The 27,493-nt window shown below is 46.2% G+C and overlaps 1 protein-coding gene across 2 annotated transcripts in view; it reads right to left on the bottom strand.

The window, feature by feature from the left end:
- Window positions 1–7,259: 7,259 nt before the first annotated feature.
- The window catches only part of CRYL1 (crystallin lambda 1), a 127,131-nt gene continuing 106,897 nt past the window's right edge, over window positions 7,260–27,493 (bottom strand). For both annotated transcript variants that reach the window (XM_055140983.1, XM_004604626.2), the window contains exons 6-8: window positions 16,898–17,003; window positions 7,961–8,067; window positions 7,260–7,600 (exon numbers count right to left, since the gene is read on the bottom strand). In XM_055140983.1, coding sequence (XP_054996958.1) covers window positions 7,478–7,600; window positions 7,961–8,067; window positions 16,898–17,003 — 336 coding nt within the window. In that variant the 3' untranslated portion in view covers window positions 7,260–7,477. The remainder of the gene's footprint in view (window positions 7,601–7,960; window positions 8,068–16,897; window positions 17,004–27,493) is intronic.

Below are 27,493 nucleotides of genomic sequence, written 5' to 3'. Positions count from 1 at the left end.
AACCTGAGTGCCCTAAAACAAATGACTGGTTAAAGAAACTTTGGTACATCTACACAATGGAATACTATGCAGCTGTTAAGAGATATGAAATTAATGAAATTTGCTTATAAACGGATAAACATGGGTAGTATCATACTAAGTGAAATGAGTCAGAAAGAGAGGAACAGACATAGAGGGACTGCACTCATTTGTGGAGTATAAAATAACATCACAGGAGGCAGACACCCAAGGCCAATAGATACAAGGGCCAGAGAGATTGTCCCATAGCTGGAAGACTGCTTCATGAGCGGAGAGGAAAACCCAGCTGCCTTTTCCTCCAGCACATGAGGCTAGCCTCCAAGTTGAGAAGCAATCCTCCTGGCCCCTGTCTCTACTTAGGTGTCAGTCTCCTGTTATGTTACTTTATATTCCACAAATGAGTGCAGTAATTCTATGTCTTTCTCTCTCTTTGTGATTCATTTCATTTAGCATGATACTCTCCATGTCCATCCACTTATAAGAAAATTTCATGCATCATCTTTGCTAACAGCTGCATAGTATTCCATTGTGTAGATGTACCAAAGTTTCTTTAACCAGTAGTCTGTTCCCAGGCACATAGATTGTTTCCAGATTCTGGCTATTGTGAACAGTGTTGCAATAGACATACAAGTGCAGATGTCATTTCTATTGTATTTTTTGCATCTCTGGGATATATTCCCAGAAGTGGTATTGCTGGGTCATATGGGAGCTCAATTACTAGTTTTTGAAGGAATGTCCATATTGTTTCCCAAAAAGGCTGGACCAGTCGGCATTTCCACCAATAATGAAAGAGAGTCCCTTTCTCCCCGCATCCACGCCAGCACTGGCTGTTCATGATCTTTTTGATGTGTGCCAGTCTCTGTGGCGTGAGATGATATCTCATTGTTGTTTTGATTTGCATGTCCCTGATCATTAGCGATGTAGAGCATTTTTTCATGTGCCTTTTGGCCATTTGAATTTTTTTGAGGAAGTTTCTATTCATTTCTTCTCCCCATTTTTTGATAGAGTTGGAAGTTTTTGTCTTGTAAAGTTCTACCAGTGTCTTGTATATCATTAAGCCCCTATCTGATGGGTATTGGGTAAATAATTTTTCCATTCCGTGGGTTCTCTCTGTATTTTGGTCACTGTTTCCTTAAGAAGCTTAGTTTAATGTAATCCTATTTGTTTGTTTCCATTAGCTTGGTCAATGGTATTTCATCTTTGAAGATGCCTTCAGGTTCAATGTCATGGAGGGTTCTGCCTAGGTTTTCCTCCATGTACCATATGGATTCAGATCTAATGTTGAGGTCTTTAATCCATTTTGATCTGACTTCTGTGCCTGGCATTAGGCAGATGTCTAAGTTCATTTTTTTTTCATGTAGCAGTCCAGTTTTCCCAGCACCACTTGTTGAAGAGGCTTTTCTTGTTCCATTTTTCACATTTCCTACTCCTTTATCAAAGATTAAGTGATCATTTGGGCTGGAGCAATAGCACAGCAGATAGGGCATTTGCCTTGCACACGGCTGGCCTGGGTTCGATTCCCAGGGTCCCATATGGTCCCCTGAGCACCGCCAGTAGTATTTCCTGGGTGCAGAGCCAGGAGTAACTCCTGAGCATCGCTGAGTGTGACCCCAAAAGAAAATAGATTAAGTGATCATATACTTGAAAGTCTGTGTCAGAATATTCAACTCTGTTCCATTGGTTTGCAGGTCTGTTTCTAGCCCAATACCATGCTGATTTTAATCACTACTGTTTTATAGTACAGTTTGAAGTTGGGGAAGGTGATGCACCCATCTTCTTTTTCCAAGGATTGCTTTAGCTATTCGTGGGGTTTATTGTGCCATATGAATTTCAGGAGTGTTTTGTCTATTTATTTGAAAACTTTCATGGGTATCCTTATAGGGACTGCATTGAATCTGTATGCTTTGGGGAGTATTGCCATTTTGACATCAATGCTCCTGATTCATGAGCAGGGGTCTCCATTTCCTAGTGTCCTCTTTTATTCCTTGAAGTAGTGTTTTGTAGTTTTCTTTCTATAGGTCCCTCACCTGTTTAGTTAAGCTGATTCCAAGGTACTTGATTTCCTAAGGCCCTACTGTGAACAGGATTGTTTTTTTAAAAATCTCTCTTCTCTTTATTTTTATGTAGAAAAGCCATGGACTTTTGGGTATTGGTTTTGTAACCTGCCTATAGGTTACAATAGTGCAAACTTATTGTTTCTAGGAGCTTCTTGGTAGAGGCTTTAGGGTTCTCTAAGTATAGTATCATGTTATCTGCAAATAGTGAGAGCTTGATTTCTTCCTTTCCTATCTGGATGCCCTTGGTATCTTTTTCTTACCTAACTGCTATGGCAAGTACTTCCAGTAATATATTGAATAGAAGTGGTGAGAGTGGGCAACCTTGTCTTGTTTTCTTAGAGGGATCTTAGAGTGAATGCTCTTAGTTTTTACCCATTGAGAATAATGCTTGCTGTGGGCTTGTGCTAGTTGGCTTTGACTATATTGAGGAAAATTCCTTCAACTCCCATTTTTTTAAAGTTTTTATCATAAATGGGTGCTGGATCTTGTCAAATGCCTTCTCTGCATCTATGGATATGATCATAAGGGTTATATCTTTCCTTTTCTTGATATGGTGTATTATGTTGATTGACTTGTGAGTGTTGAACCATCCCTGCATCTTTGGAATGAATCCTCCTTGGTCATGGTGTGTGATCTTTTTGATGAGTCGCTGGATTCTATTTGCTAGTATTTTGTTGAAGATCTTTGCATCTGTATTCATTAGGGACATTGGCCTGTAATTCTCTTTTTTTGTGTGGTGTCTCTGTTTGCTTTTGGTATAAGGCTCATATTTGCCTCATATAAACTGTTTGGAACTGCTTCTGTTTCTTCAATTTCCTGGAAATGGCTCATTATCTTTCAATGTGAATGTTATCTGGTTTATCCTTTGGAAAAAATATGGAGATTCCTAAAAATTCAGATAGAGATTCCACATGACCCAGATAGCCTACTTCATGGCATATACCCACCAAACACAGAAACATTAGTTTAGAAAGATATATGCACATATTTATTGAAATACTTAGTATAATAGTCAAGATATGAAAACAATCCAATGACAAATAAGTGGATAAATATGTGGCGACATCCATATACAATGGAATACCATGCAGCTGTAAGAAAAGATGAAATCATGCAGTTTGCTGCAATGTAAATGGATCAGGAAGGCATTGTGTTAAGCTGAATAAGTCAGAGACAGAAATATAATACTGGATGATCTCACTCACCTATGGGACAGAGAGACAAAACAAGGGAATATATAGTATTGAATGATGACAAGCCCTTGACATTGGGTTACAAAATAGTGGGTGGACAGGGGGAGGGAATAAAGACCATGTTAGAGGTGACACAGGGACAGTGGTGGAGGTCATGAGTCCTTTGGTGGTGATGGTGAGTGCAGTAAATTGTAAAACAACACCAGAGCCCAGAACAGTACTGTGACCATGTTGCCTAAACTATAGCTAAAAAGTAAATTATAAAAAAAAGTGTCCTGTTGAATAGAATTTCAAAATGTTAATGCGATCAAGATTGTATTTTTTCTTATTATTAATATTTCTGGTGTCTTGCTTAAGAAAAATTTACACCCTCAAAGTTCTGAAGAGAAGGTCTCTACATTCCCCTTCTAAATGCTGTCTGTCTTTGCTCTGACATTCCCATCCACAGCTTCCCATCCCGGCTGCTGGCTGAGCACTTCACTGCCCCGTCCCACCACGAGACTCCAGCCTCGGCTTCTTCCCACTCCTGTCCACCTAATGCGAGGTGGGGGGAATGCACTCAACACATTAAAGAACTAATATTTTACATCTATAAAGGACTCACAAAGCTCAATAGCAAAACACTAGTAATCCCATCAAAAATGTCCCCTCTTCTTTGGCCTCTCATGTGATCTTACCAAACCCACCTTGAAAACTCTCTGAAACTGTGGGCATGCTCCCCACCACCAAACACACAGACACCATTTTTCTGTCCTCACCACAGGCCCCTGACCCATTGAGATTCCATAACTCACCACCTTAGGCTTTGCCTGTAGTGAGTTGTTAATGATTTGTTCTCTCCTGCCGGGACTCCCAGAAGGTAGTTTCATTGTCTCCAAGGCGTGGACCAGAACCCAGCACACAGTAGGTGCTCAAAGAAGCAGGCCAGAAATGAAGAAATAAGGAAAACTAGCCTTTGGGTTTTTGTTGCTGGGTTTTTCCTCAGAGGTAAAGAGGTTTGGCCCATACTAGGTAGTTCTTGGGGCTGACTACTGGCTCGGCAGCGGGAATCACTCCCGGTGGTGCTGAGGGGACTCATGGTGTCAGGATAGAATCTGGGTTGGTTGCATACAGGCAAGTGCCCTACCAACTGAATTATCTCTGCAGTCCATGGCATTCTGGTTTCTATTTCACTCTTCCAATTTCAAGTTGCTTGAGAAAAATCCCCTGACAATTCATCATTATGTATGAACAAGCTAAATAGTTTTTGTTCCTCCAAACTGAGCACAAATCAGACAACAGGGATCCCACCATCTCCAATCATGTAATTCTACTCAAACAGTGAATAAATTGGTGTTCTTTCAGTAGCTGGCATCTTTCCAGACAAGCACCAAGCTGAAGGCTGCAGAACGGGAGATCCTTGAATGCAGGAAGCACACAGGGACAGGGAAAGAAACCTTTGAAAGTAGTCTGGCACCATCTTGCCTAATGCGAGCATGCCCATGTGTGGAGATTTACAGCTGAGAAAATAACTCAGAAACTAGTCAAATACAGACCACGGTGGCAATGATATTTGGAAACGATCACTCTGGACATGAAGTGAGTGCTGAGAGTAGGTAAAGGGACAAACATTATAACCTTTCATACCTGAATTGCAGGCCATAATGCTCAAAGGGGGGAGGGGGGGGAGTGACAGAGCAGGCTGGTGAGGTGGCAGCAGCGGTGGCGGTGAGAGGGAAACTGGGAACATTGGTGGTGGGGAACATACACTGGTAAAGGATCATTGCCTGGCTCAAACCCAATCATGACCAACTTTGTAACTATCTCACAGTGATTCAATAAAAATATTTTTTAATAAAATAAAATAAAAATATAAAAAAAAACACCTGGCAATGCTTAGGGGTTACTCCTGGTGGTGCTCAGGGGACTCTATGGGATGCTGGAAATCAAACCCAGGTCAGTGATGTGTAAGACAAGCACCCTATCTACTGTGCTATCTATCTTCAATGATTTTCTATTTTCTAATGACAGTGGTGACACCTGACCAATGTTCAGGGAAGGCACCGCAATACTCCTGATGAGAAGTGGCCGCAGGCACTTCTGGACCAGAAGGCAGTTCAAAGGATTGAGGCACAAAGTATGCAGGAGGCAAGGCCTGAGTTTGAACCCTGACACCTGGTGGTCTCTGAGCAACATCCTAAGGAGCCCTTAAGCACCACCACATGTGACCGAGAAACTGGACATTTCCCCTCTGGGGTATTCCCTTCAATACCCAAGTCCAGCCTCAACGTGTGAAATGCACCAGACAAACCCAAACATGTAGCATGTTTCAGATCAAGTAGGAGAGCTGGAAGTTGCAGACAAAAGCAAGGGTTGAGTGCAGCTACATACAGTACAGGGCACAGAGGCAGGGAGTGAACTTCACCTCTGGCCTTCACGTCAAAGGAACACCTGGAACAGAGTCAGAGGAAGAGAAAGCTCCTGGGCTGGAGTGATAGCACAGCGGGTAGGGCGTTTGCCTTGCACTCGGCCGATCCAGGTTCGATTCCCAGCATCCCATATGGTCCCCCCCACTCCCCCGAGCAGCGCCAGGAGTAATTCCTGAGTGCAGAGCCAGGAGTAACCCCTGAGCATCGCCAGGTGTGACTCAAAAAGCAAAAAAAAAAAAAAAAAAAAAAAAACAAGAGAAAGCTCCTTCTCAGGGATGGAAACCTTCTACTGCTTCGAGCCTGGGCCACGCAAGATTCTGTAGAAACCTGTATATTCCCACTTTCCAGCCCTCCTCCCAGTTTCCCTGGCATGTACAATGGCAGCAGCAGCTGAGTGGAAATGATCACTTAAAGGCACTGAAGCTGCCCTGCTTGCTCACCTGATGATGGTGCTCCAGAATCCCCGCCTCAGCAGCCCTCTCTACCACCTGCGCGGTCCAGTGCTGCCAGGACTGCCTCCTCCAGGCCACACAGGCAGGGTCTGGCATGACTGCAAGTCTGTTTCCTGGTGGGGGTGAAGGGTGGGGTAGGGATGGAATGCTGTCAGGCCCTGGAGCTACTCATGGTCCAGGGCCCCTCCCTTACTCTCTCCCTCTGCCAGGAAAACTGAGTGGGCCCACAGGCAATAGAAAGGAAGAGCAGGAGAGCTGTTCTGCAGTAGGAAGCTTGGCACTGGGGTGGGGAGGAGGTAAGTTAGTAAAGGGACCACTTTCGCTGGAGGGCAGTGGGCGCTGGTAAAGGGACTGGTGTTGAAACAATATACACCTGAGACGCAATCATAAATATTTTTGTAATTCACAATGATTCAGTTAAAAAATAAAAGATATACTCATAGTTTTAAAAAAAAAGAAGAAAGAAAAAGAAAAAATGGCCTACTGCCACATGTCACTCAGAGGCTGTGGCTTGAGTCTGCAAGGCCCAGGTGCGAGGCAGGGCGCACAAGGCAGGCAGAGCACAGCTGCTCGGTGGAAGGTGCAGAAGAACTGACAATGATGAGGAGTGCATGCACATATCAGCCATAATCACTTTTTCCAAGCCTGGGGCCAGCCCCACCCCAGCCAAGGCACCCCAGAAGGGCATGCTGCTGCCAGGGGAAGCTGGGAAACCACCACTACAATGGCCAGGCTGGGCTATCAAGTGAGCGGGGCCTGTGTGCAGGGACCAGAGCTACTCAGCTGAGCAGGAGGGCCCAAGGTGGGCAGAGAGTTGGTGATCAGGGCTGAGGAGAGGGAAACATCAGGTTCAAGGGACACAGCTATCTGGCCAGGACAGCCACAAGAGCCTTCACTTCTGTGAACATGTGAATGGTGTAGGAAAGGGGGGTCAGGAAGGTGTTTCCCAAACATGCAGGCCAGTGAACCGAAGGGCTCTGTGGAACCCACTTTGAGAAACTGATCCACATGGGTGGCCTCGACCATAAGACAAAGGATCTGCTTTCATTCACTTACTGAGGTCACTCTCTGCCATGCCTGCATCAGGGTCAGGAAAATGCTGACTTTCTCAGAAAGACCAGTAGAAAATACTTTCTCCATGCAATGCAGAACTTTTATTAAGAATAAGCATCAGCAAAATGAAGGCTCTAGTGGAAGACAGTAGGAGGCCTTTAGCTCCCCCATCCATGCCCATGAACCAAAAGGAAGCTCAGAATTTGCACGCTGAGCACCACTGTGGCTACCCAACATCTCAGTATTGATTAAGTGCTTCTATTTGCATCCCTGAAGGGCCAGGAGTGACAGGAACTTCAAAGAAACTTCTGAGGCTGCAGCTCGCTCTTCAATTTGGCTAGTCTCATGAGGCACTGGTCCCGCCACTTTCTCCGGGCAGCTAAATGCTCAGGGTCATCAGGAACCCTCATGCACATGGCCTGGGAGAAGGAAGACAAAGGAAAGAAGTAAATGTAGGAAATCACCTGCCAGAAGCGCAATTATGATTCCCACTTACACAAGCTGCAAATTTCCTTCCCAGGACAAAGCAGCCAGGTAAACCTTCAGTTAATATAGGTTTTTAAACCGCACAGACCAGCTGAGATCTTGAACAATTAAGCCAAAATGAGCTATTAGCCTGGCAGTCTTGATGCTCTTGGGTCTCCGAGGATAACAATAGAAGCACACAAAGCAAAGGTTCAGATGAGACATCATCCCAATTGGAGATAAAGGCTCTAATGCAAATGCCACTGAGCCTGTGTCTTGGGCAACACACAGCTCTTGAAAATATATTGATGTACCTGGTGAACTTTCTTAACAGTGGCCTCTGAAAACTCTGGGGTGGGTCCAAAAGTCTTCAGGACACGCTTCATGCCTTCGCTGTATCTGTCACAGTAGCTTATCATACCTGAAATCACATTAAAAACCAGAGTCTACACATCACAAGAACACTACACAACTTCAAACTATGAAGTACATAGTGGGTCTTTGTCCTGGGATCAATAGTTTGAAGGTGGGGAGGGTATCCCAGCAGTACTCAGGGATGATACTTGGCTCTTTCTTTTAAGAGAGGTAACGTCTGTATTTGTTCAACTTTTACTTAAATTTTATTTTTACTAAATCACAGTGAGATACACAGTTACAAATTCATTCACAATTGAATTATTCACAAATAGTTATATAATGTTCCAACATCCATCCCTTCGCCAGTGTACAGTGTACCTACTGCCAATGTCCCCAAGTTTCCCTTCCATCTTAGCCCTTCATCTGCCTCTGTGACAGGCACCTCTCTCTCTCTTTCTTTCTCTCTCTCTCTCACCCCTTTTGGGCACTATGGTTTGCAATATAATACAGAGTGGAAAGGTGGTTATCATGTATATCCCTTTACCTACTTTCAACACAGTGCTGGTCCAAGGTGATCATATTTTTGTCATACTGGTCCCTTCTCTATCCTCACTGCCCTTTGCCCTCCCTCCCCCCACACACAGACTTGTGGCATGCTTCCAACCATTGACCAGTCCTCCTGGCCTTGGATATTAGATTCATACTGTTTTTTATTTTATATCCCACAAATGAATGCAGTCATTCTATATCTGTCCATTTCCTTCTGACTGATTTCACTCAGCATGATATTCTTCATGTCTATCCATTTATAGGCAAATTTCATTACTTCATTTTCCCTAACAACTGCATAGTATTTCATTGAGTAGTTATAGCATAGTCTCTTTACCCAGACATCTATTCTCAGGCAGTCAGGTTGTTTCCAGTTTCTGGCTACTGTGAATAGTACCGCAACAAACATAGAAATGCAGATGGTATTTCTGCTGTGTGTTTTGGGCCCCCAGGGTATATTTCCAGAAGTGGTATCGCTGGGACAAATGGAAGCTCAATTCTAGTTCTATGAGGAATGATCATATTGTTTTGCAAAAAGGTTGGACCAGTCAACATTCCCATCAATAATGAAGGAGAGTCCCTTTCTCCCCACATCCATGCCAGCACTGGTTCTTCTTGTTCTTTTTGATGTATGTCAGTCTCCCTGTATAAGATATCTCATTGTTGTTTTTATTTGCATCTCTCTGATGATTAGCAATGTAGAGCATTTTTCTCATGTGTCTATAGCCATTTGTATTTCTTCTTTGAGGAAGTTTGTTTTCATTTCTGCTCCCCATTTTTTGATGGGGTTTGCTTTTGTCTTGTAAACTTCTAGCAGTGTCCTATATAACTTTGATATTAACCCCTTGTCAGATGGCTATCGGGTAAATAATTTTTCATGGGGATCTCTCTTGGCTGGGCCTCAAATTACAGGCATGCAGGGCAAATGCCTAAGCCCCAAAATCACATTAACTCAACTTCCCTACCTACAGATTAAGGAGGTAGAGGCAGGGGTGCTCCCTGAGGCACAAGTACTAGATTCTTCACAGTTCACTTGCTTTGCTTCCTCCCAGATCCTAAAATCCTGAGACATGAGGCAACCCCAGACTTGCCACTGAACCAGCATCTGTGGATGTCAGAGTTTCCTGCATTGGTTGGCTGGATTTCACATGGAATCCTGCCTGCTTGGATGTTTCACCAGACACATCCCCAATAATACATCAGGAGGGCTGCTGTGCAAATGACCTGGCACTCCCTCTGGGAAGCAGAGAAGGCCATGTTCAAGCAGATCACTCTCACTGCCCTCAGGATCCCTTGTGGTTTCACTGGGAACCCTTCCTGGGGGCAGGCTCTGAAGTAGAGACTCTACTGATCCTGGAAGCAAGTCTGCAGTTTCCACCAGCTTCCATTCTGGGCAGAAACAGTCCAGCCCAGCCCAGTCCTGAGCTCTAGCTTCTCTAGTACCCAATTCCTTGGATCCCGATATAGGGTGTTAGTATTAAGGGAGGCTTGTCTGGAAGGAAAAGAAGAGGGAGACGCATGACTTAACGCATTTGAAGAGCTCTTCATGGCTAAAGTGAAGACTCCTGTCAGAATCCCAGGTATAGAACACACCTGGTGTGTCCTATTCTCCTCTGCACACATGTGGAACCCTGCCCTACCCCATGCTCTGCAGATCCCCAGCATGTGGGGCATGTGCCTGAGACATGTATGCAAAAAGTCACATCAGGTCAGGAAACAGGCGGTTCCCAAATCTGGGCTCCATGGAGGACACAGACTGAGCTTCCCTAAGCTGCCACTGGCCCATTCCCAAAATGCTCCAAAGCAAAAAACTTAGTAGTTGATGCATCGGGTCAGAACAGGGAACAGTGGAAACTACATAAGATGTAGGCACCAGTGTCTGCTTCCAGCTGTACCAAAACACTGACCGGCCCGTGCTGATTTGAAGTCTGAGCTCGCTAGACCTCTGCTGTGCCTGCATAGGGTAGCTCTCCTCCTCCTGTTGTGCTAAAATTCTATTAGCTGGGCCTGGGAAATAGCTCAGAGAGCTATGACACGGCTCTGAGTGTGGAACCCCAAGTTCAACCCCCTGCCTGGGTGGGGGTGAAGGAAATCAGGTGGTACCCCACTCTTCCCACCCTACCCAGCAGCCTAAGCCCAAGCAGATGTACAAAGTCTCTGGCCCACACAGCTGGGGTTAGGATGCCTCCCATGGTGCCTCTTAGGGCCCTGAACACTGCTGGGAGGCCCTCCTTCCAAAGGATGAGTTGTTTGGGGTGAAAGATTCAGATATGTGGTGAATACTCCTGGGGTCACAGAGAGCACAGTGTGTAAGGCGCTTGCCATGGCCATGGATTAAGACACTTGCTTTGCAAGTGGTGGACCCAGATTAAATCCCTGGCACCCCATATCATCCCCTGAGCATTCCAGTACTGATCCCTGAATGCAGAGCCAGGAGTATCCCTGAGCACACTCAGGTGTGTTCCCCAACCCAAAAAAATATACATAAATAAAAGTGGTGAGCACTCTCTTTTTTTAAAACATAATAATAATTTCACATAAGTATAGTTTGATGATTTGCCCTTCTGGAAGGTTCCCACCAAGTCCCAACTCTAGACCGGTCTCTCAGCCATCTGATGGCTGAGAGACTGTCCCAGACAGCAACTGGGACATTTATTTCCTTTTGGAAATTGAGCAGTTACTTCAAACTAAACAGTGACCAAATTCTAGATACAGGTACATCATTTTCCTATTTAGGGTACAGAGACGTAAGCGTCGTATAAGTTAGAAATATAAAAAATGGGAAGATAATTTTTTTTAGAGCACCTGTCCCAATGCCCATTCTAAACCACATAACTTTAAGGGGTCATTTGTTTTCTTCCAAATATAATAGAATATGCCGAAATTCTTCAGTTTGTAATTTCTTCCAAAATGAGAACTCATTTCAGTCTCAAATGTGGGCTCAAGTATCAGAGCTGAACAGCCCTACGTGAGTGCACCAGGGACCCTCCACTCCTGCCTGGGTCACCGACGACCCTCTGCTCCAACTGCAGAGAGAGGAGCTTCTTTCTCGTTTTGCTGAGAAAGTCAGCTAAGAGGCCTCTCCCATGCTAGAGATGCTGACACAGGTACAGATCAGCAGTGTGCGTTATCTGCAATGCTCCAGTAAAGACGTTCCTGATACTGGCATTCATAACACTGCCTACCGCATAAGTGGAAAAGGATGAAGTGCTTTATTTTCAAATAATAGTTTGGGATTTTCTACACCAGGAAAAGAGAACCTAGTATAAATCCAATTTCATGGGAAATGGAAAGGGAGGAGAATGATTTTTGTTTGGGAAGCACACCCAGCAGTACTTGGGGTTTATTCTTGGCTCTGTGCTCAGGAATCACTCCTAGTGGAGCCCCTGGGACCATGAGGTGCTGGGGATTGCAATTGAGCCAGCTGTGTGCAATGCAAAACACTACCTGGTGTATTACTGCTCCAACCCCCCTGAATGAATGCTTTTTCAATATCTTCTCTGTCATGTTCAACAATGTACTTAAAAAAAACTAAAGTACCTAAAAACATTCATCCAGTATTAAACTTTCATAGCTTTTCAGAAAATTGAGTCTACTTAAAGCAATGCTTATACTAGTAAGGAAAAATCAGGGGAGAATTGTTCCTCACGAGATTACACTGTGTTAATCTTCCTACTTTCTGACTTGGAATTCTTCAGTTATGAATCCTGAAGGTGAGAGAGTGTGTTTTCTAGAACTTTCAGCACAACTCATGATGGATGCAGGCACTCAGCACATGACTGAAAGCCCCCCATGGCTGGGTGAGCCCTGACTACCACTCACCCCAACAGAGTCCGGCTTTCATAGAACACAAGATCCCAGGGACAGGGTTTCACAGAACTTGATGAGGATGATCCAGAAGTCCAGAGCACAGAGTACCATTATGTAATTCCCTCTTCCCTAGGAAGGCCGACGGAGGTAGGCAGGGAGACCCACCAGAAGTCCCTTAATCTGAGAAAAATCCAGCCTCAATTTAGCTGCTTTCTTCCACACATAGCACCACTGAAATGACACAAAACCATCAGGGAGGCCTCATGAGTAAAACCTCCACAGCCATAAGCACCTATAAAAAGCAGGAGCTCTGTGAGGCAACTTGCTGTGCATTCATTTTCACTGAGGTGATTTCCAGAAACTGCCAGATTCTGAATGGCATGTTTCCCAAGCCACTGAGGTATCAATAAACTGTGGGGTTGGGAGAAAAATTCTCTTTGCTGACCTATAGATCTAAGAATCTCTTGCCCCCTTGCCTGGCTGTCATCACCGGGGCCCCTCAGAGCAGAGCCGGTTGAGTTTCCCTCCCTACTGGAGCAGAGTCCCAGTAGCCAAAGACCTCCGGAACCCAGCCACAGCCATGCTCAAGACCCCTCTCCACACGCTCGGACCAGGCTCATGCATAAAGGAACTGGCAGAGGACCCCAGGTGTGTGGGACCCAGGGCTGAGATTGCCAAGCCTTCTCAGAGCGGGAATGGGACTCCTCCACCCAGACCCCCCATTTTCCAGTAGCCTGGCAGCCATACCCACAAACTGCCCCCAGCACCGTGTAATCCCATCAATGACCAAGATCCAGAGACTATAAAACAAAGCTCCCAGACCTCCTATAGCCTAGTTCTCCCTCTGAGAGAACCTGGCAAGGTACCAAGAGCATCCTGCCCACATGGCAGAGCCTGGAAAGCTCTCTGTGGGGTATCTGATATGCCAAATACAGTAACAATGATGGGTCTCATTCCCCTGAAAGAGCCTCCAATGTGGCACCGCTGGGAAGAACAAGTAAAGAGAGGCTGCTAAAATCTCAGGGCTAGAAACATTACTGGTGCCCGCTTGAGCAAATTGATGATCAACGGGATGACAGTGATACAGTGATGGATCTAAAAGTTTCGCCCAACACCAACCAAACAGTTCCACTCCAGATACTTCACTATTACACAGCAAAAAGATTTAAAATGAGATTTAAAAAAAAAAAGTCCCAGTATATTCTATCTTTCTCTTCATGCCCCTGTAAATCTTTGAGGGGGAGCATTTTTTAAAAATGAAACCAAAACCTAGAGAAACACAGAATTAGATCAATCAGAGAAAATGCTGCATGGATGCAGCATTTATCAAGAACATAACTGTGCCTGATGTGTGAAACAGTTTCCATCTGGTCTGAAGCCTCACAGCACCCTGGAGAGAGCCCTTAGTGCTGCCTCTCCCACCCACTTTACAGATGGGGAAACTGAGGTGTCCTGTACTTAAGTAACCTGTGCAAGGTTAAATGGTCTTTGAGTTATACAGACCCCAACCCCACTGGCTCCCCAGTTTACCATCCTGAGAACTTGTCCTTCAGGGAAGCTGCTTTTAAAAAAGTAGCCAAAAGGCAAAGGCAGCATGCAGGCTTCCTGTTTGTCAGGTGCTTTTTTTTTTTTATTAGATTAAAAACAAATCCTAAAATGTTTTTACCACCTCTAGATAACCTTGACTTTTGTGACTAGTAACTGCCCTAAACCTGAGATACTGGCTTTCTGAAAACATCAGAGAAAAGAACCCTCCCAGCTCCAATCTTGATAGATTCTGGTGACACAGTGTGGAATAATGAACATTTCCACTGGTTCCCAGCCAGATCTCATAACTGTCTAACTCTGGCCTGTGGAATGCTCTGAAGTTGAAAACTACATCCGCCCACCATTATCATATTAGGCCAATTAGGTCTGCTTATCATATCTGCTTTGTTTGAAAAATTGTTATGAGTCTCCTCCCTGTCTGCTGTGCATTTGATTCCCACATTTGATTCTTGAGTTTCTGGTTTCATTGGCTTCTGTTTCTATTTGTTTCAGAGTCAAAGCTCTTCTCAGTTCTCTCCCTATCAATTTCTCCTAACACCCTAATATCTAAATTACTTTCTTTTTCTCAAGGAAACAAAAAGAAAAAGATGATAGCTACCAAATAGTGGCCATATGCAGTTCACATGCTTAAGAATGTGCAGTACTCTAAGTGAAATGAGTCAGAAAGAAAGGGACAGACATAGAATAACTGCACTCATTTGTGGAATACAAAATAACATAATATGAGACAGACACCTAAGGAGAGTAAACACAAGGACCAGGAAGATTGCTCCATGGTTGGAAGCCTGTCTCCTGAGCTGGGGGAGAAGGCAGCTGGGATAGAGATTGGATCACTAAGTCAATGATGGTTGGAGAGATCGTCCGGGAAGGGAGATGTGTGGTGAAAGTAGATAAAGGACCAAATGTGATAGCCTCTCAATATCTATATTGCAAACCATAACACCCAAAAGGAGAGAGAGAATATGGGGGAAATTGTCTGCCATAGAGGCAGGGGGAGGGTTGGGATGGTGGGGATGATATGGGGGACATTGGTGGTGGAAAATGTGCACTGGTGGAGGGATGAGTATTTATTTGATCACTGTATGACTGAAACACAAGCAGGAAAGTTTTGTAACTGTATCTCACGGAATAAAGAAGGAGGAGGAGGAGGAGGAGGAGGAGGAGGAGGAAGAAGCAGCAGCAGAAGCAGCTGTTTCCAGAAGCAGAAAAAAAAGAATGTGCATTACTTAAAGATCTGATTGAAAAAATCTATGAAATAATCCTAGACTTTAATCTATTTTTAAAATTTTGCCTCGTTTTTACAAGGGCCTTTCCTTTCTCTTATATTCAGTGGTTACCGCTCTGAGAAAGTCAACACTGATGGGAGAACTCCTCACTTCCCTGTGTTCAGAAAGGTGCAGATTTAAGGAAAAGTCAGTTACAAAACTGCATTTGTACCACATGTCAAACGCAACAGTGCACTCAAGAAACCACAACAGCACCTATTATTGCAGGTGCACATCTAATAAAGCTGCCTTGGTCTAATAGTTCCAACAGAGATGTCACTGTCACTGTTATCCCATTGCTCATCGATTTGCTCGAGCAGGCACCAGTAATGTTCCACTGTGAGACTTGTTGTTACTGTTTTTGGCATATCAAATACACCACAGGTAGCTTGCCAGACTCTGCCGTGCAGGCTGGATACACTTGGTAGCTTGTCAGGCTCTCCAAGAGGGGTGGAGGAATCGAACCCGGGTCAGCCACGTGCAAGGCAAATGCGCTACCCACTGTGCTATCACTCCAGCCTGCCAAAAGAACTATCTGTGGGAAGTGATGGCTTACCAAGGACTGAACCCTTACCTAAGTCCACACCCTTGCCGAAATATCATGAAATTAGAAAATTCAAAGTCAAATAGACCCCCAGAATGTAACTTCCAGCCTCAACAACTAGGTACCCTGACAAGTCTCCATAGGCTCAACTAACATTACTGACATCTTCTTCAGTTTCCAGAAAGTTCTTTCTGCCTTGTCCTGGGCCTAGTCTTGTCTGTCTTCCATTTCCAGTCTCATATTTTGTTCTCACCCTCAGAAGACACAGACAGACAGATAGACCCACATTCCAGTCACCTCTTCCAGAATACACTTCTATTTCTCAGAATTTTTTGTAAAAGGTAAACCATGGAGCTATATAAAATATTCCTTTTCTACATGCATCACCAGCAAATACTATAATTGTAAAAATAATATGCATTATCTATTAAAATTCCTGACAACGCAGAAAAACAAAAAGATGTTACTCATAATTTCACCTCCAAGAAAAGGTCAATGCTAACAATATTAGGTGACATTTCTCCAGAATTTTGTATACAGTATTTATGGGGGGGTTTTTTTGACACACATTTATCACATTTATTTCGTTTTAAACCACACAGGTTTTGCTGTTTGTTTTTCAAATGATGCCATCTTCTTGAATCACTTACAATCTGGCTGACAAAGTTTCATTCTTGGAAGCTTCCCACCCTTCTCCTCCAGGGATCCTTCTCTAAGAGTCAGCAGATCACAGCTGCACCTCCTCCCCAAGTCCTTTGAAGTTGTTTCCAAAGTCTGCTGTTACCAACCCATTCTCCAGCCTCCTGGCTGCCCAGCCTTAAATTACAGCTGAAAGTTGTTCATGTTTAGGCAAAGTTATATCAGCAGAGTTTCAAGTGGTTACTTCCCCAATTAAACCCCTTTTCTTTCCTCTGACTCACTTCATCATGTCTCCTGGGGAAAGTAAATCTTTCCTTGTATCCAACTGAATCCTAGTGCTCTTTTCCACATGGAGCCTCTCACGGACTTCCATATGGCTCCACATGGAGACTGCTCACAGAACCACACCTCACGGGGTATAGGATGCTCATCATGACCAAGACACTGCCCAGCCACAGTCTCTAAATTACCGGGCAGGGCTCCTGGACAGACACGGAACAGTATCAGATTCCTAGCGGATCCCATGGAACAGAACATACCTTCTGCATTGAGATGCATTGTTTCCAGGGGTCCAATGAATGCATACCGCAAGCCCAGGCCATCAGACATGACAAGGTCAAGGTCATTTGCAGACACTATTCCTTCCTAAACGGAGAAAAGGGACAGACAGTCCATGAGTTCTCTGTGTTACTATCCACTTTTATCCTATGGTCTTTAGAGCAGAATCCTGAAACACCGGAACACTGAGAATTTTATTTTTATTCAATTCTGCATGTCAATAAATAGAGAAACAGGAGCCCTGAAGAGAGTCTTTTAGAAGTGGTCAAGTCCCTATTCACTTTCTCCACCACCAATCGACCTGAGCTGGAAACTTGTATCTTTCAGCCCTCCAGCACTCTCCTGCGGCTGTATTCCTTTCTCTATGCTACAACCTACATCTGCAGCTTTGAAAAAAGGGGTCAAGGCCAAGGCAAAGAGAAGGGGAGAAAGAAGACATGGGAGGAAGTGGGCCAGAGGTAAATTCTGCATTCAAACATATTTGCTTAAGATCTGGGGGAGCAAGTCTGAGCCACCCGAAGCGGTGGGAAGTTGCTCCCAGGCCATGCCTGTCTGCAGGCTCAGCCTTGCTCAATTTTAATGAGTTTGTGTTTGAAAAAAAAAAAAAAGGAATATTCTTTAATGAAATGTACACAGCTTAGAAAGGTGTGTTTGCACAGGAGAGGCCTGCGATTACCCTGCAAGGCGAACTGTCAAGCAAGAGGCCAGGCACTGAGTGCAGAGCTCAGCTCAGCTCCCATGTTGCTGGTTCATTTACCTATTCAGGGACACACATATACTACCTGTGTGGTCCAACACTCTACCAGTTCATTCTCCATCCCAGGATGCATCCACCTCAGACAACTCAACCAGTTCACCAGGAAGGCAGTGGGGAATGCGACCTGCCTGACACCTTCACCTCATGAGGGCTGGCAGCATCACGGAGAACACTCCAGTCACTTCCGAGATATCTCTTTCACAAGCAGCTGGCAGTGAGGGGAGCATGGCTGCCTGGGGCCTCTTCACCAGCAGCCTTGGTGCAGCAGCACCCCCTCTCGCTCCCAGTGCACTGGGGCCCCAGGTCGCAGATGAGTCACAGTGCTGTGGAAATCTCAGCTCCACCCGAGCAAGGAAGCACAACCCTGACACTTAGGAACAGGCTTGGACAAGTGGCCCACCCCACAGTGCCTGCTTTGCTTGGGGCAAGGCTTCTGCCTCACCCTGAAAGGGCAGTTTACTGTCCTCCAGAAGCTGTCTACGCAATTGAGGGAGTGAAAGGCCTTCACCAGGGTCCTGTGGCCAGTGGAGGATTGGGGTGGTGGTATGTGCGGAGCTGGGGAGACTGAACCCTCTTCTCTGGTTAGGAACTGGGGGCCGGAGCTCCCCCTGCTGGCTCTCCTGCTCCCCAGGCCATGGCAACTTCCGGATCCCCCATCCCAAACAGGGGGTGAGAGAAAGGCAATGAGATACTAACCTGCCACTGAAGCTCCCAGGAAAGGAAACATGGACCATCTCAGACCTGAGAGTAAGTGAAGAGCCAGGTAGCTAGTGGCAAGTCAGACTTGGTCTGGAAGGACCACACTGCATCTAGTTCTGTGTGTATGAGGGGGTGGGGGTGCAGGAGCGGAAGGAAATAACTACACAGACATAGAGTCATGCAGAGAGAGCACGCACACAGTTTAGAGGATAATTGCAGGGCACTCCACCCCAGAACCACCAATGTCTGCCTGCCTGCCTCAATCCTCTTTGTTCCCACAGGGAAGCCTCCAAATCGGCAATCCCCTGGTCCTTAGGAGTTACCGGCCACATCTCATTCCTAAACAGAGTCTACTTCTTGCCCAGTTTTTAAAACTCTACAAGGAATCACACTATCCATTCTCTCGGGACTTGCTTCTTTTACTTAACCTCATGCTTTTAGGATTAACTTCTGTGGTGTGAGAATCCCAATTACTCAACCACAGATCCATCATCTTGACATTGTTTATCCAGGTTGGTGCAGTTTATGGAGATTCCCAGTGGCCAACCACATTTCAACAGGTTTCCCAGGTGCAGGAAATTGCTGTAGAGAGCATAGGTATGCTAAGCCCCATCAGAGAGTGCGATGCTGCTTTCCAGTCAGGCCCTGGGTCACTGCGTCCAGCTGGATATGCCAGTCCCCACTGCTCTCCATCTGTGAGATGCTGCAGAAGTCCATGAATCTGGGGCCATTCAAGTGACACCATGCCAGAGCTCCCGCTGGTTGTGAATCATCCTCCCAGGGGTTCACTGCTAAGGAGAGCTACTTTACTTGTACTATTCACCCCAGAGGCAGGAAAGATGCAAAGGGGGGAGGGGTAGACATGGAGGAAAGAAAATGACATATAGGGGAAAAGGAATGATATACAGGAAACTGGCTGTTGAAGCTATGGAACAGTCCTGTCTTGCAAGCAGGCAATTCGGTGGCACCTGATCTGTTGCTTAAAGGCACTGGCTTTGGAATTCTGTACCCGCTGGGATCTGGAACGCTGGAGAAGCAGCTAGGCAGGGGCCCTGCAGGCTCTGCCTCCTCCTGGGGTCCAGGTCAACATTCCCCAAAGCCTGAAGCTTTCACTGCAGCATTTGTTCCGTGGAGAGCATGCGCACAGAGCCCATCCAGACCTGACTTGCTATTTGCCTTGGCTCTTTTCTTCTTTCATTGTGTTTCATACTTTTGGAGCTGACTTCAAAAGGAAAAGCTATTCCCCCAGGGAGAGACTCCAGAATAATCACCGATTTGAAAGTCTCATCGAAGCCTGGGAGGGGTTCCACGTGGCATCATCAAATACGGGAGGAGAAACACTGGCTACCAGCTCAGTCCTCTGCTGTCCACGTTCCACTTAACTCTTTCTCAGCCTCTATACCCGAGCTGAGCAGTTTAGAAAAGGAAAGAATTATCATGGTGTCTCTTCCTCAATTCTTTATTCCCCACATAGATTTTCTAGAAGGTTTCTCCAAGCGGGAGTCTGAGAAGCTAAATCTAGAAACAAGAAATGTCCTGAGATGTCCTGAGTAGCATCGCCAGGGCGCTTCTGCTCAGCTGCAGCCCTGAGGCCAACCAACACTTCATTGCCATAGTGAAGCTCAAGTTGTTTTGTTTTGGTTTTCCTCTTATTTATTTCCTTCTTCTTCTTTTTGTTTTTCCTATGATTTTGGGCCACATCCAGCAGTGCTATTTCCTGGCCAATGCTCGGCAGTCACTGCCAAAGATCCCAGGGGTGGCGGCTGGGGGACACACAGTGCCTGGGATCCTTGGCGTGGAAAGCGCGTCTTTTGAGCTATCAACCCAACCCAAGTTGTTTGACTTTTCTGTTGAGCTCCATTCCACCTCAAGCTTTGGTAACATGTGTGACTTGGAGGCAAGATATTATCAATAATAATGATTTTTTAACATCATAATGGTATAAAAAGCATAACCAATTGCTTGTATAGAAAATGGATGATCTGGTGAATGAGTCAGCCATGGGAACTGGACAGTACCCCATGTGGCCTGAACACTGAAATTATGCCACAATCTGTGGTTCAATGAACACATGAAAGCATAACTATGAGCGTGTCCTTCAGTGTTTCATGGTAAGCTCCTCAATACACTAAAAGAAATATTTTTAAAAATTGCAAGATGTTAAATGATCCCCAAAACTTCCACACAGAACTAAACACCAAAATAACTTTGTTAATTCAAATCCTGGTCTGAAAAAAAATCTGTGGTATAGAGAGTGTAGCTAGAGTGGTGAGAATTCCCTGTAAAAAATAACTTGCACACTCAGTCCATTAGAACCTGACTCTCAGCATGTGAAACAACTCACTAGTGTGGATCCTTCAGAATGCCAGAAGTCAGTGTCCAGACTAGGAGGAGGAGAGGGAATAGGGGAGGGGCATTGAGGAAGGCTCAAGTTGTTTTATTGTGGTGGCATAAACTTTAAGTGCTATTAAATGTCTAGGATGAATGTGTCAGAACTCTCAAGCTAGGCAGAAGCAGCAGGTGAGAGGCACGTAAAGAGATTCTAGCCCAAGAAACTGGCTTAGGTGCCCGCACACTGACTCATCTCAAGTGACGCCAACAGTGGGGTTTGTGGGCAGCATCTCCTCTTTGTTCAGGGAACCCTCAATTCTGTTCTGGCCTTTCAACTGTGCAGATGAAGTCGGCTTACATTACTAAAACTATCCTGGACGTCAACTCAACTAATCATAGAGGCTAATCACACTCACAAAATAACCTTTGAGGCAACAAGTAAACTTGACCATGGGAGAAAACTATCTGAAAACACCCTCCAGTAAATTTTATTTATTTATTCATTCATTCATTGATTTTGCAGTGGCAGAGGTGAAACCCAGTCTCATATACATAGACATGTACTGTGCCATGGAGCCACATCCCTGAACCATAGGAAAGAAATTTTAAAGCAGGGTAAGAGGAGACATTCTAGCCAGACAAGTCAACTGCCAGGTCCAGGAGATACTCAGAGCAAGACTCTCCCCGTGCGGTGGTATCTGGGACCCACACTTTGTCAGGTGGGGCAAGAAGGCAGTCCTGAAGATTAACTCTAAGCTAAGCAGAAAACGACATGGTAGTCGCTTCTGAAGAAATACAGAAAAAGGGGAACAATGGCAGAGCAGGGCTCTGCACAGTAAGACACGCTCACACTGTCAGTCTCTGATAAATGACTCCCTCTGTTTCCTCAACTGATTTCCAGATTTATTTTTCTTCTCCTTAGTCATCCTATTACCCTTTTTGTTGCTTTGCTGAGTGCCTTCATTTTCATTTGCCTTCCTTATTTTTCTTTACGTCATCTTTCCTTGTTGAGTAATTAATTCCCAGCACTTGAGCTATTCTAGTCTACTTTTGGTCTGGTATATTTTTGTTTTGGTCTACTTTTTACAATTATTGGTCCTGAATTTTCAAGTCCTAATTTATTTATTCATTTGGGGGAAGGGGGAACATCTGGCAGCACTCAGAGCTTGCTTTTGCAATGCTCAGGGCACCATAGGGGTGCTGGGGACCGACCCAGTCATTCACATGCAAGGCAAGTGCCCTGTCCACTGTGCTGCCACTACAGCACCCAAGTCTTAGTTTAGCAAGCATTCCTCTAACTCAGTACTCACCCTCATTACCAGAGTGCACTGCTCTGGAATTTGAATGAGGTCCTCTACAAGTTTATAGCCCCCTCCCAGCCACAGTCCTTTGGGTGTCCATTCATTATCTTAACTGGAGGTGGGGGTGGATGGTTGGGGGGTGACCAGAAAAAGCTTTATCTCAGGGAGGTGCCAGGTGATGAAATGACACCCTACAAAGACATGAAAGGAAAAGAAGCCACGGGAAAGGGCTCTGATCAGTCCACCTGCATCCCTTCTTTAAGCGAGGATGAAGTAAAGCTCAGTGAGCGTCAAGTTTCCATGTATGCTGAGGCTGAGGCTTAGGCTAAGCACTGGCACAGAGAGAATTTTGCTGATTTTCTTAGACAAGGGTTCCTATCATGGATACAGAGAATAATATCGCCACTGGTTTGGAGGTTTCAATGAAGGACTGTTATCTCTGTTTTTGTTTGGGGTCACACCAGGCTGTGTTCAGGGCTTATTACTGGCTCTGTGCCCAGTGATCACTCCTGATGAGAATCAAGGAGCCATATGGGGCATCAGGGATCAAACCAGAGTCAGTTGATGCAAGACAAGTGCCCTACCCTTTGTAGTATCTCTCTGATCCATAAAAAACTATTATGATTTTCCTCACGAAAAAAAACTATTATGATTTTCCTCATGAAAAAAACAGATAGAACCATGAGCTAATGACAAAAACAAAAGATGGATAAGTAAAAAAGCAAAGATTCAAAGGCAGCGGTCAGGTCTGTGTGCTACTCGGCTTCTCGCCAATACGTGCATGTTTTCTCGGAGGCAGAGCGCAAACATTCCTACAGAATGACACAGGTAGGTTTTGCTAAATCGTGGAAGAGCTGGTTGAACACCACTGTTAACTGATGCCACAGGACACTGAATCATCCCCATAAAACAGCCACAGTGGGGCCGGGTAGGGTGGGGAATGAGTTCAACGGGGGGATCATGGTGCTCAGGCCACTGGGAACACACCCACACAGCATAGAGGGAGGAGAGGCAGGCCGGATCCTCTGTGGCTCTCAGGCTACCATCCTGGATGGTGAAACGCAGCTCTCCCTGCAGGCACCTCCACTGTGAGGATGATTCTGACGAGGGTCAAAGTGAAGATCTGACAAGTGTGCTGAGCCCAAAGGCTCATTTATGTTGGCCCAGAGCTGGAAACTGCCCTGTGCAACCCACAGTCAGGTGGAAGAGCAGCTGCTAACAGCAGAACCATTCCATGAAATATCATAGAGCTGCCAAAAAATACTTAAGAAACTAGAGGGAAATATTCTCCACAGAGACCACACTGGAGCCCAGAAAATCAAACACTCTGACCACAGCAGAGAAAACACAGGGCACATGTCCTCCTTTGAACAGCCCTTAAAACCAGAGCTCTTAGATGAAAACAAAAGGAGGGAGCAGGGAGCACAGGGAGGAATTTGTCCCAACAGAAGGAATGTTTCAGAGCTCCCAAGATCACAGGGATAATGCCCTGGTGTGTTTGTGCTCGCAGTGCTGGGCTTGAAGGAAAACAACTGCATAATGATGTCTCACAGAGACAAAGTCCCTGACCGTCAGAGCAAGCACAAGAGAAGAAATGAGTGAGTAGATTACTGTTCAGTGAGGGCAGGAGCACCTTAGTGCAGGGCTCTAGTGTAGCTTCTGACACAGAGGCTTAAACCAGAGAGTCTAAGAAGAGCAGAGGTCTGTGGGAGGGCTCGGGGCTGCTGCACAACCTCCTGTCTCAGGCGGGTCCAGGCACCTCAGCACAGGCCAGCCAGGTGTGGACAGAAGAAGGCCGACACAGCAGTAGCCACTTGGCAGCCCCGCACCCCCCGTCTGCCTCCTTCCCTCCTTATTCCTCTACTTCAGGGCCACTGATCTGGACTGTCAAGGTGCCAACCCAATCTTGAACTTTTCTATACCTTCAGAGGTGGGGACAGATCCTGTGTCCACTTCTCACTGCAGAGAAGCCCAGTTCCTGCAGAGCAGGTCAGAGCAACCCATTCCCACTTCATAAACTTTTACTTTAAACATGACCCAGCTCCAGCTCTTTAAATACACCTTTGTGCAGCCTGGAGAGATAGTACAGCAGGCAGGGCACTTGCTTTGCATGCGGCCAACCCAGGTTTGATCCCTGACACCCCACGTGGCCTCTGAGCCCAGACCCAAGAGATCCCTGAGCACAGTTAGGAGTAAGCCCTATGCACAGCTGGGTATGGCCCCCAGACAAAAGAAAACAAAATAAACACTTTGGAACTGAGCTTCTGATGGCTGCAGTGATGCCTGTCTGAGCATGCAAGAATGGGGAGACCTGGAAATAACCTGCAGGACTCGCGAAAACAGTGTTGACCCATGTGATTACTCGGAAAGTCACCACCACAAAGTAGTGTAAAGGCAGTAGATTTCTTCTCACTAATCACTGCTCCAAGTTCCAGTCAATGGGAGACTCAGGGACAGCAATACAGTTTTCAGGGGAGTGGGGACAAGGCCCGTCTCTGCAGCAGCTCATGCTCTCACCGGAACTCACCAGTCATCCCAGCCCAGGAGACTTCTTGGGGAAGTGGTTGGGTGTGGAGAGGGATCGCAGCTGGGACCGGGCCTGAGGCTTATGGAGCATGTGTGTAGGAGAGCCTTGGCGAGCTGGTGCCTAAGCTGTGTGCACAGGAAACCTGACTCTGGGCTCCTACGTGAGAGCAGAGCCAGCAGCTGGGGCTCTGGAGGAAAACGCTCCAGCCCGTGGGGCAGTAGTGATGAACCCCAACAGTGCCTCAGGGTCGTGGACCCAACAGATGCCAAGACTCCCTCGGCTGGGAGCCCCTTCTGCAGGGTTGGGGCCTCTCAGCAAGAGCAGGCTAGTAGCACTCGGAGTATGTAGGGGAGGGTCCTGTGCATGTGGTTCTGGGGTCATCCAAAATGCTGTGCTCCCCATGACCTGAGTGCTGCCCACAGGGGTCTGGCAGGAGAGGGATTGGGGTGGATCTCAGTGAGCCAGAGGGTGGGCCAGGCCAGGGCGGCCTCTCTGTACTGGCTCAAGTATGGGTGGGGTGGTGGGAGTGGCAGGTGGAGCCCAAAAGAGAGCAGAGACGATGGAACTTTCTGTTGTTGTTTTTCGGTGTTTTTTTTTTTTTTTGGCAGGTGTCACATTCAGCAATGCTCAGGGTTTATTCCTGGCTTTGCACTCAGGAGTCACTCCTGAAAGTGATGGGGGACCATATGGAATGCCAGGGATTGAACCCAGGTCAGCCGTGTGTAAGGTAAACACCCTTCCCGCTGTACTATCGCACCAGCCCCTGATGATGGAATTTTCAGTGAACTTCTGGGCAAAGAGCTGGTAAGGACTAGCCTGGACAATGCTGGACAAGGAGGACTGGGCAGGGCATCCAGCAAATAGGGAAAAGGTCAAGCAGCAGAGCTGGCATTGTCCAAAGAACATGGGTCACGAACAGCAGCTAAGAGAGTCTCAGTCACAGCAAAAGTCTTCTGAGCAGATGCTTTCAATGAAATGATTTCCTCAACAAATCATCCCAAAGCAGAAAATACCCTAAAACTTCACATGTAAAAATGTAGAATCCACAGAATTAAGTGAATAATTGAGCTGAGGTGGGGTGGGGGAACTGTACTGGGGTCTGCTTGGTGCCTGTGATTGGTCACATGCGGTCACTCAGGGGACTCTTCTGGCTGTGGGTGGACAGCACAGTGGCCAGCACCTGTGCAGTAATGTCAAGTCTCACTGTTCCCTGCTGGGCACATTACAGGTTAGAGATGGCTGGAAGGACTTGAGTGTTTTCAATGTCTTTTTGCTCTTAAGAACAAACTTCTCCAACAATTGCATCTTCATGGCCTGAGTGATGGCTGGAGGAAGTGTCCCCAGGCCTGGCAGGTTCAGGACTTCAGCTCCCATACTGGACCATAGAGCCAGTGGTCCCTTGGCTCAGTCTGGCTTGGTTTCTTTCCCGCATTGCTGCTCAAGGCTTGGTTCTGCTCTCTTTTCCTTCCCATGGGACTGGCAGTGATACACTAACTCTGTTTGGGGGTGCCTACTCAGGTAGACATCAATGGAGAAACGCCATCAGTGAAACAGGGTCTCCCCAAGACTGCCAGAGGGGACTGGCCATGCAGGCAGTTGAATGTCTCTGGTTCCTCCATTTCGGAAGCCACAGTAGAATGAAAGCCGCTAGGTCTCTGGGTGAGCATGGGGAGCTGGAGGGAGGCATTTGAAAAAGGAATGAAGAAATGGACAGCAGCCAACCTCTGTGGGCTCAGAAGCCGTGCCCACGGGCCTCCCTGAACCCCCACACTTCCTTCTGTGTCACCTAGGAGTCAGGGGACATGCTAATGCAATGAAGCCACCCACAGGGGCAGGCTGCCGCTGGCTGGGCCCACAACACAGGCCGGAGCACTGCCCAGATGATCCAGCTCCAGCTTCAGGCAGAAGCAGGAGGTTGCCCACAGACGCTTGGCCGCCCCCTCGCAGGGCCTTGCCTCTGCTCACACATGCCCATGACTCAGAAGAGGAAGCCTGGCTAGGAAGCCCACTAAATCTACTTCCCAACAGCTCTGCCTGAGGAAGGCAACTCCTCCTGGATCTGCACGGCCCAGCCTCCTATTGTCCTGATGTGTATGTGTTTCTTCTTCACTCGGATGAATCAAATCACAGTAAAAGCCAACTTTCCCACCTCTCTCACAATAACCAGATGAATTCTGTGTCATAAAAGCAGGGTTGAAAATGGCAGCGAAGAAGCGATCAAGTGAGAGTCTTTCTGCCAAGCCACACATTTACCTGCCAGGAACCCAAGTGAAGGCAAAGACAAACCCAATACATGCTGAGAATCAAAACATGGGGAAGAAAAGGCAAATTTAAAAGGTGTAATATGCTCCGAATCACTGGAATTAAGTCCCCAGTATGAAAAGTAATGCAGTATTGGGAGAAGAAAATGGTGCCAGGAAAAGTAACATAGGACCCCAGGGGCCAGCGATGCCCACCCCCACCCCGAAGGGAAGCTCCGTCTCCCAGCATCCTGCCTGGGAACCACCCTCCCCTGCCATCACCTGTAACTCTCCAATCCAACTTCTCAAACCAGGTGTGTGAACCCCCAGCATCGCCCCTGTATCTGCCCCTCAGCATACCTTTAAAATCTCTAACCACAAAACCACACAGACTCTATGGTAACCATGCAAAGAAGTTACTTCATCTATACCCTACAATTGAGGTATTAGTTAACCCAGGTCTCACATTTCTTTATCTATTCATAACCCACAGTAACACATAAAGAAAGCCCCACTGCAGGACACATACACATGCAACAACACACAGGGAAAAAACTACAAAATGCAAAGGTCACAATGGTAAAACTATGCAGAAACTCACCAGACTTATTGAGTGAAGTTGCTAGCCCAGATGAATCAAACAATAATAACAAACTATATAACCTCTCAGATAAGGAATTTAGAATGGAGCTTTTAAAATGTATAAGGAGCTCAAAGAAGCA

This window comes from Sorex araneus, chromosome 1 (assembly GCF_027595985.1).
Source record: "Sorex araneus isolate mSorAra2 chromosome 1, mSorAra2.pri, whole genome shotgun sequence".
Lineage (NCBI taxonomy): Eukaryota > Metazoa > Chordata > Mammalia > Eulipotyphla > Soricidae > Sorex > Sorex araneus.
This window is presented reverse-complemented; position numbering and strand designations above follow the sequence as displayed.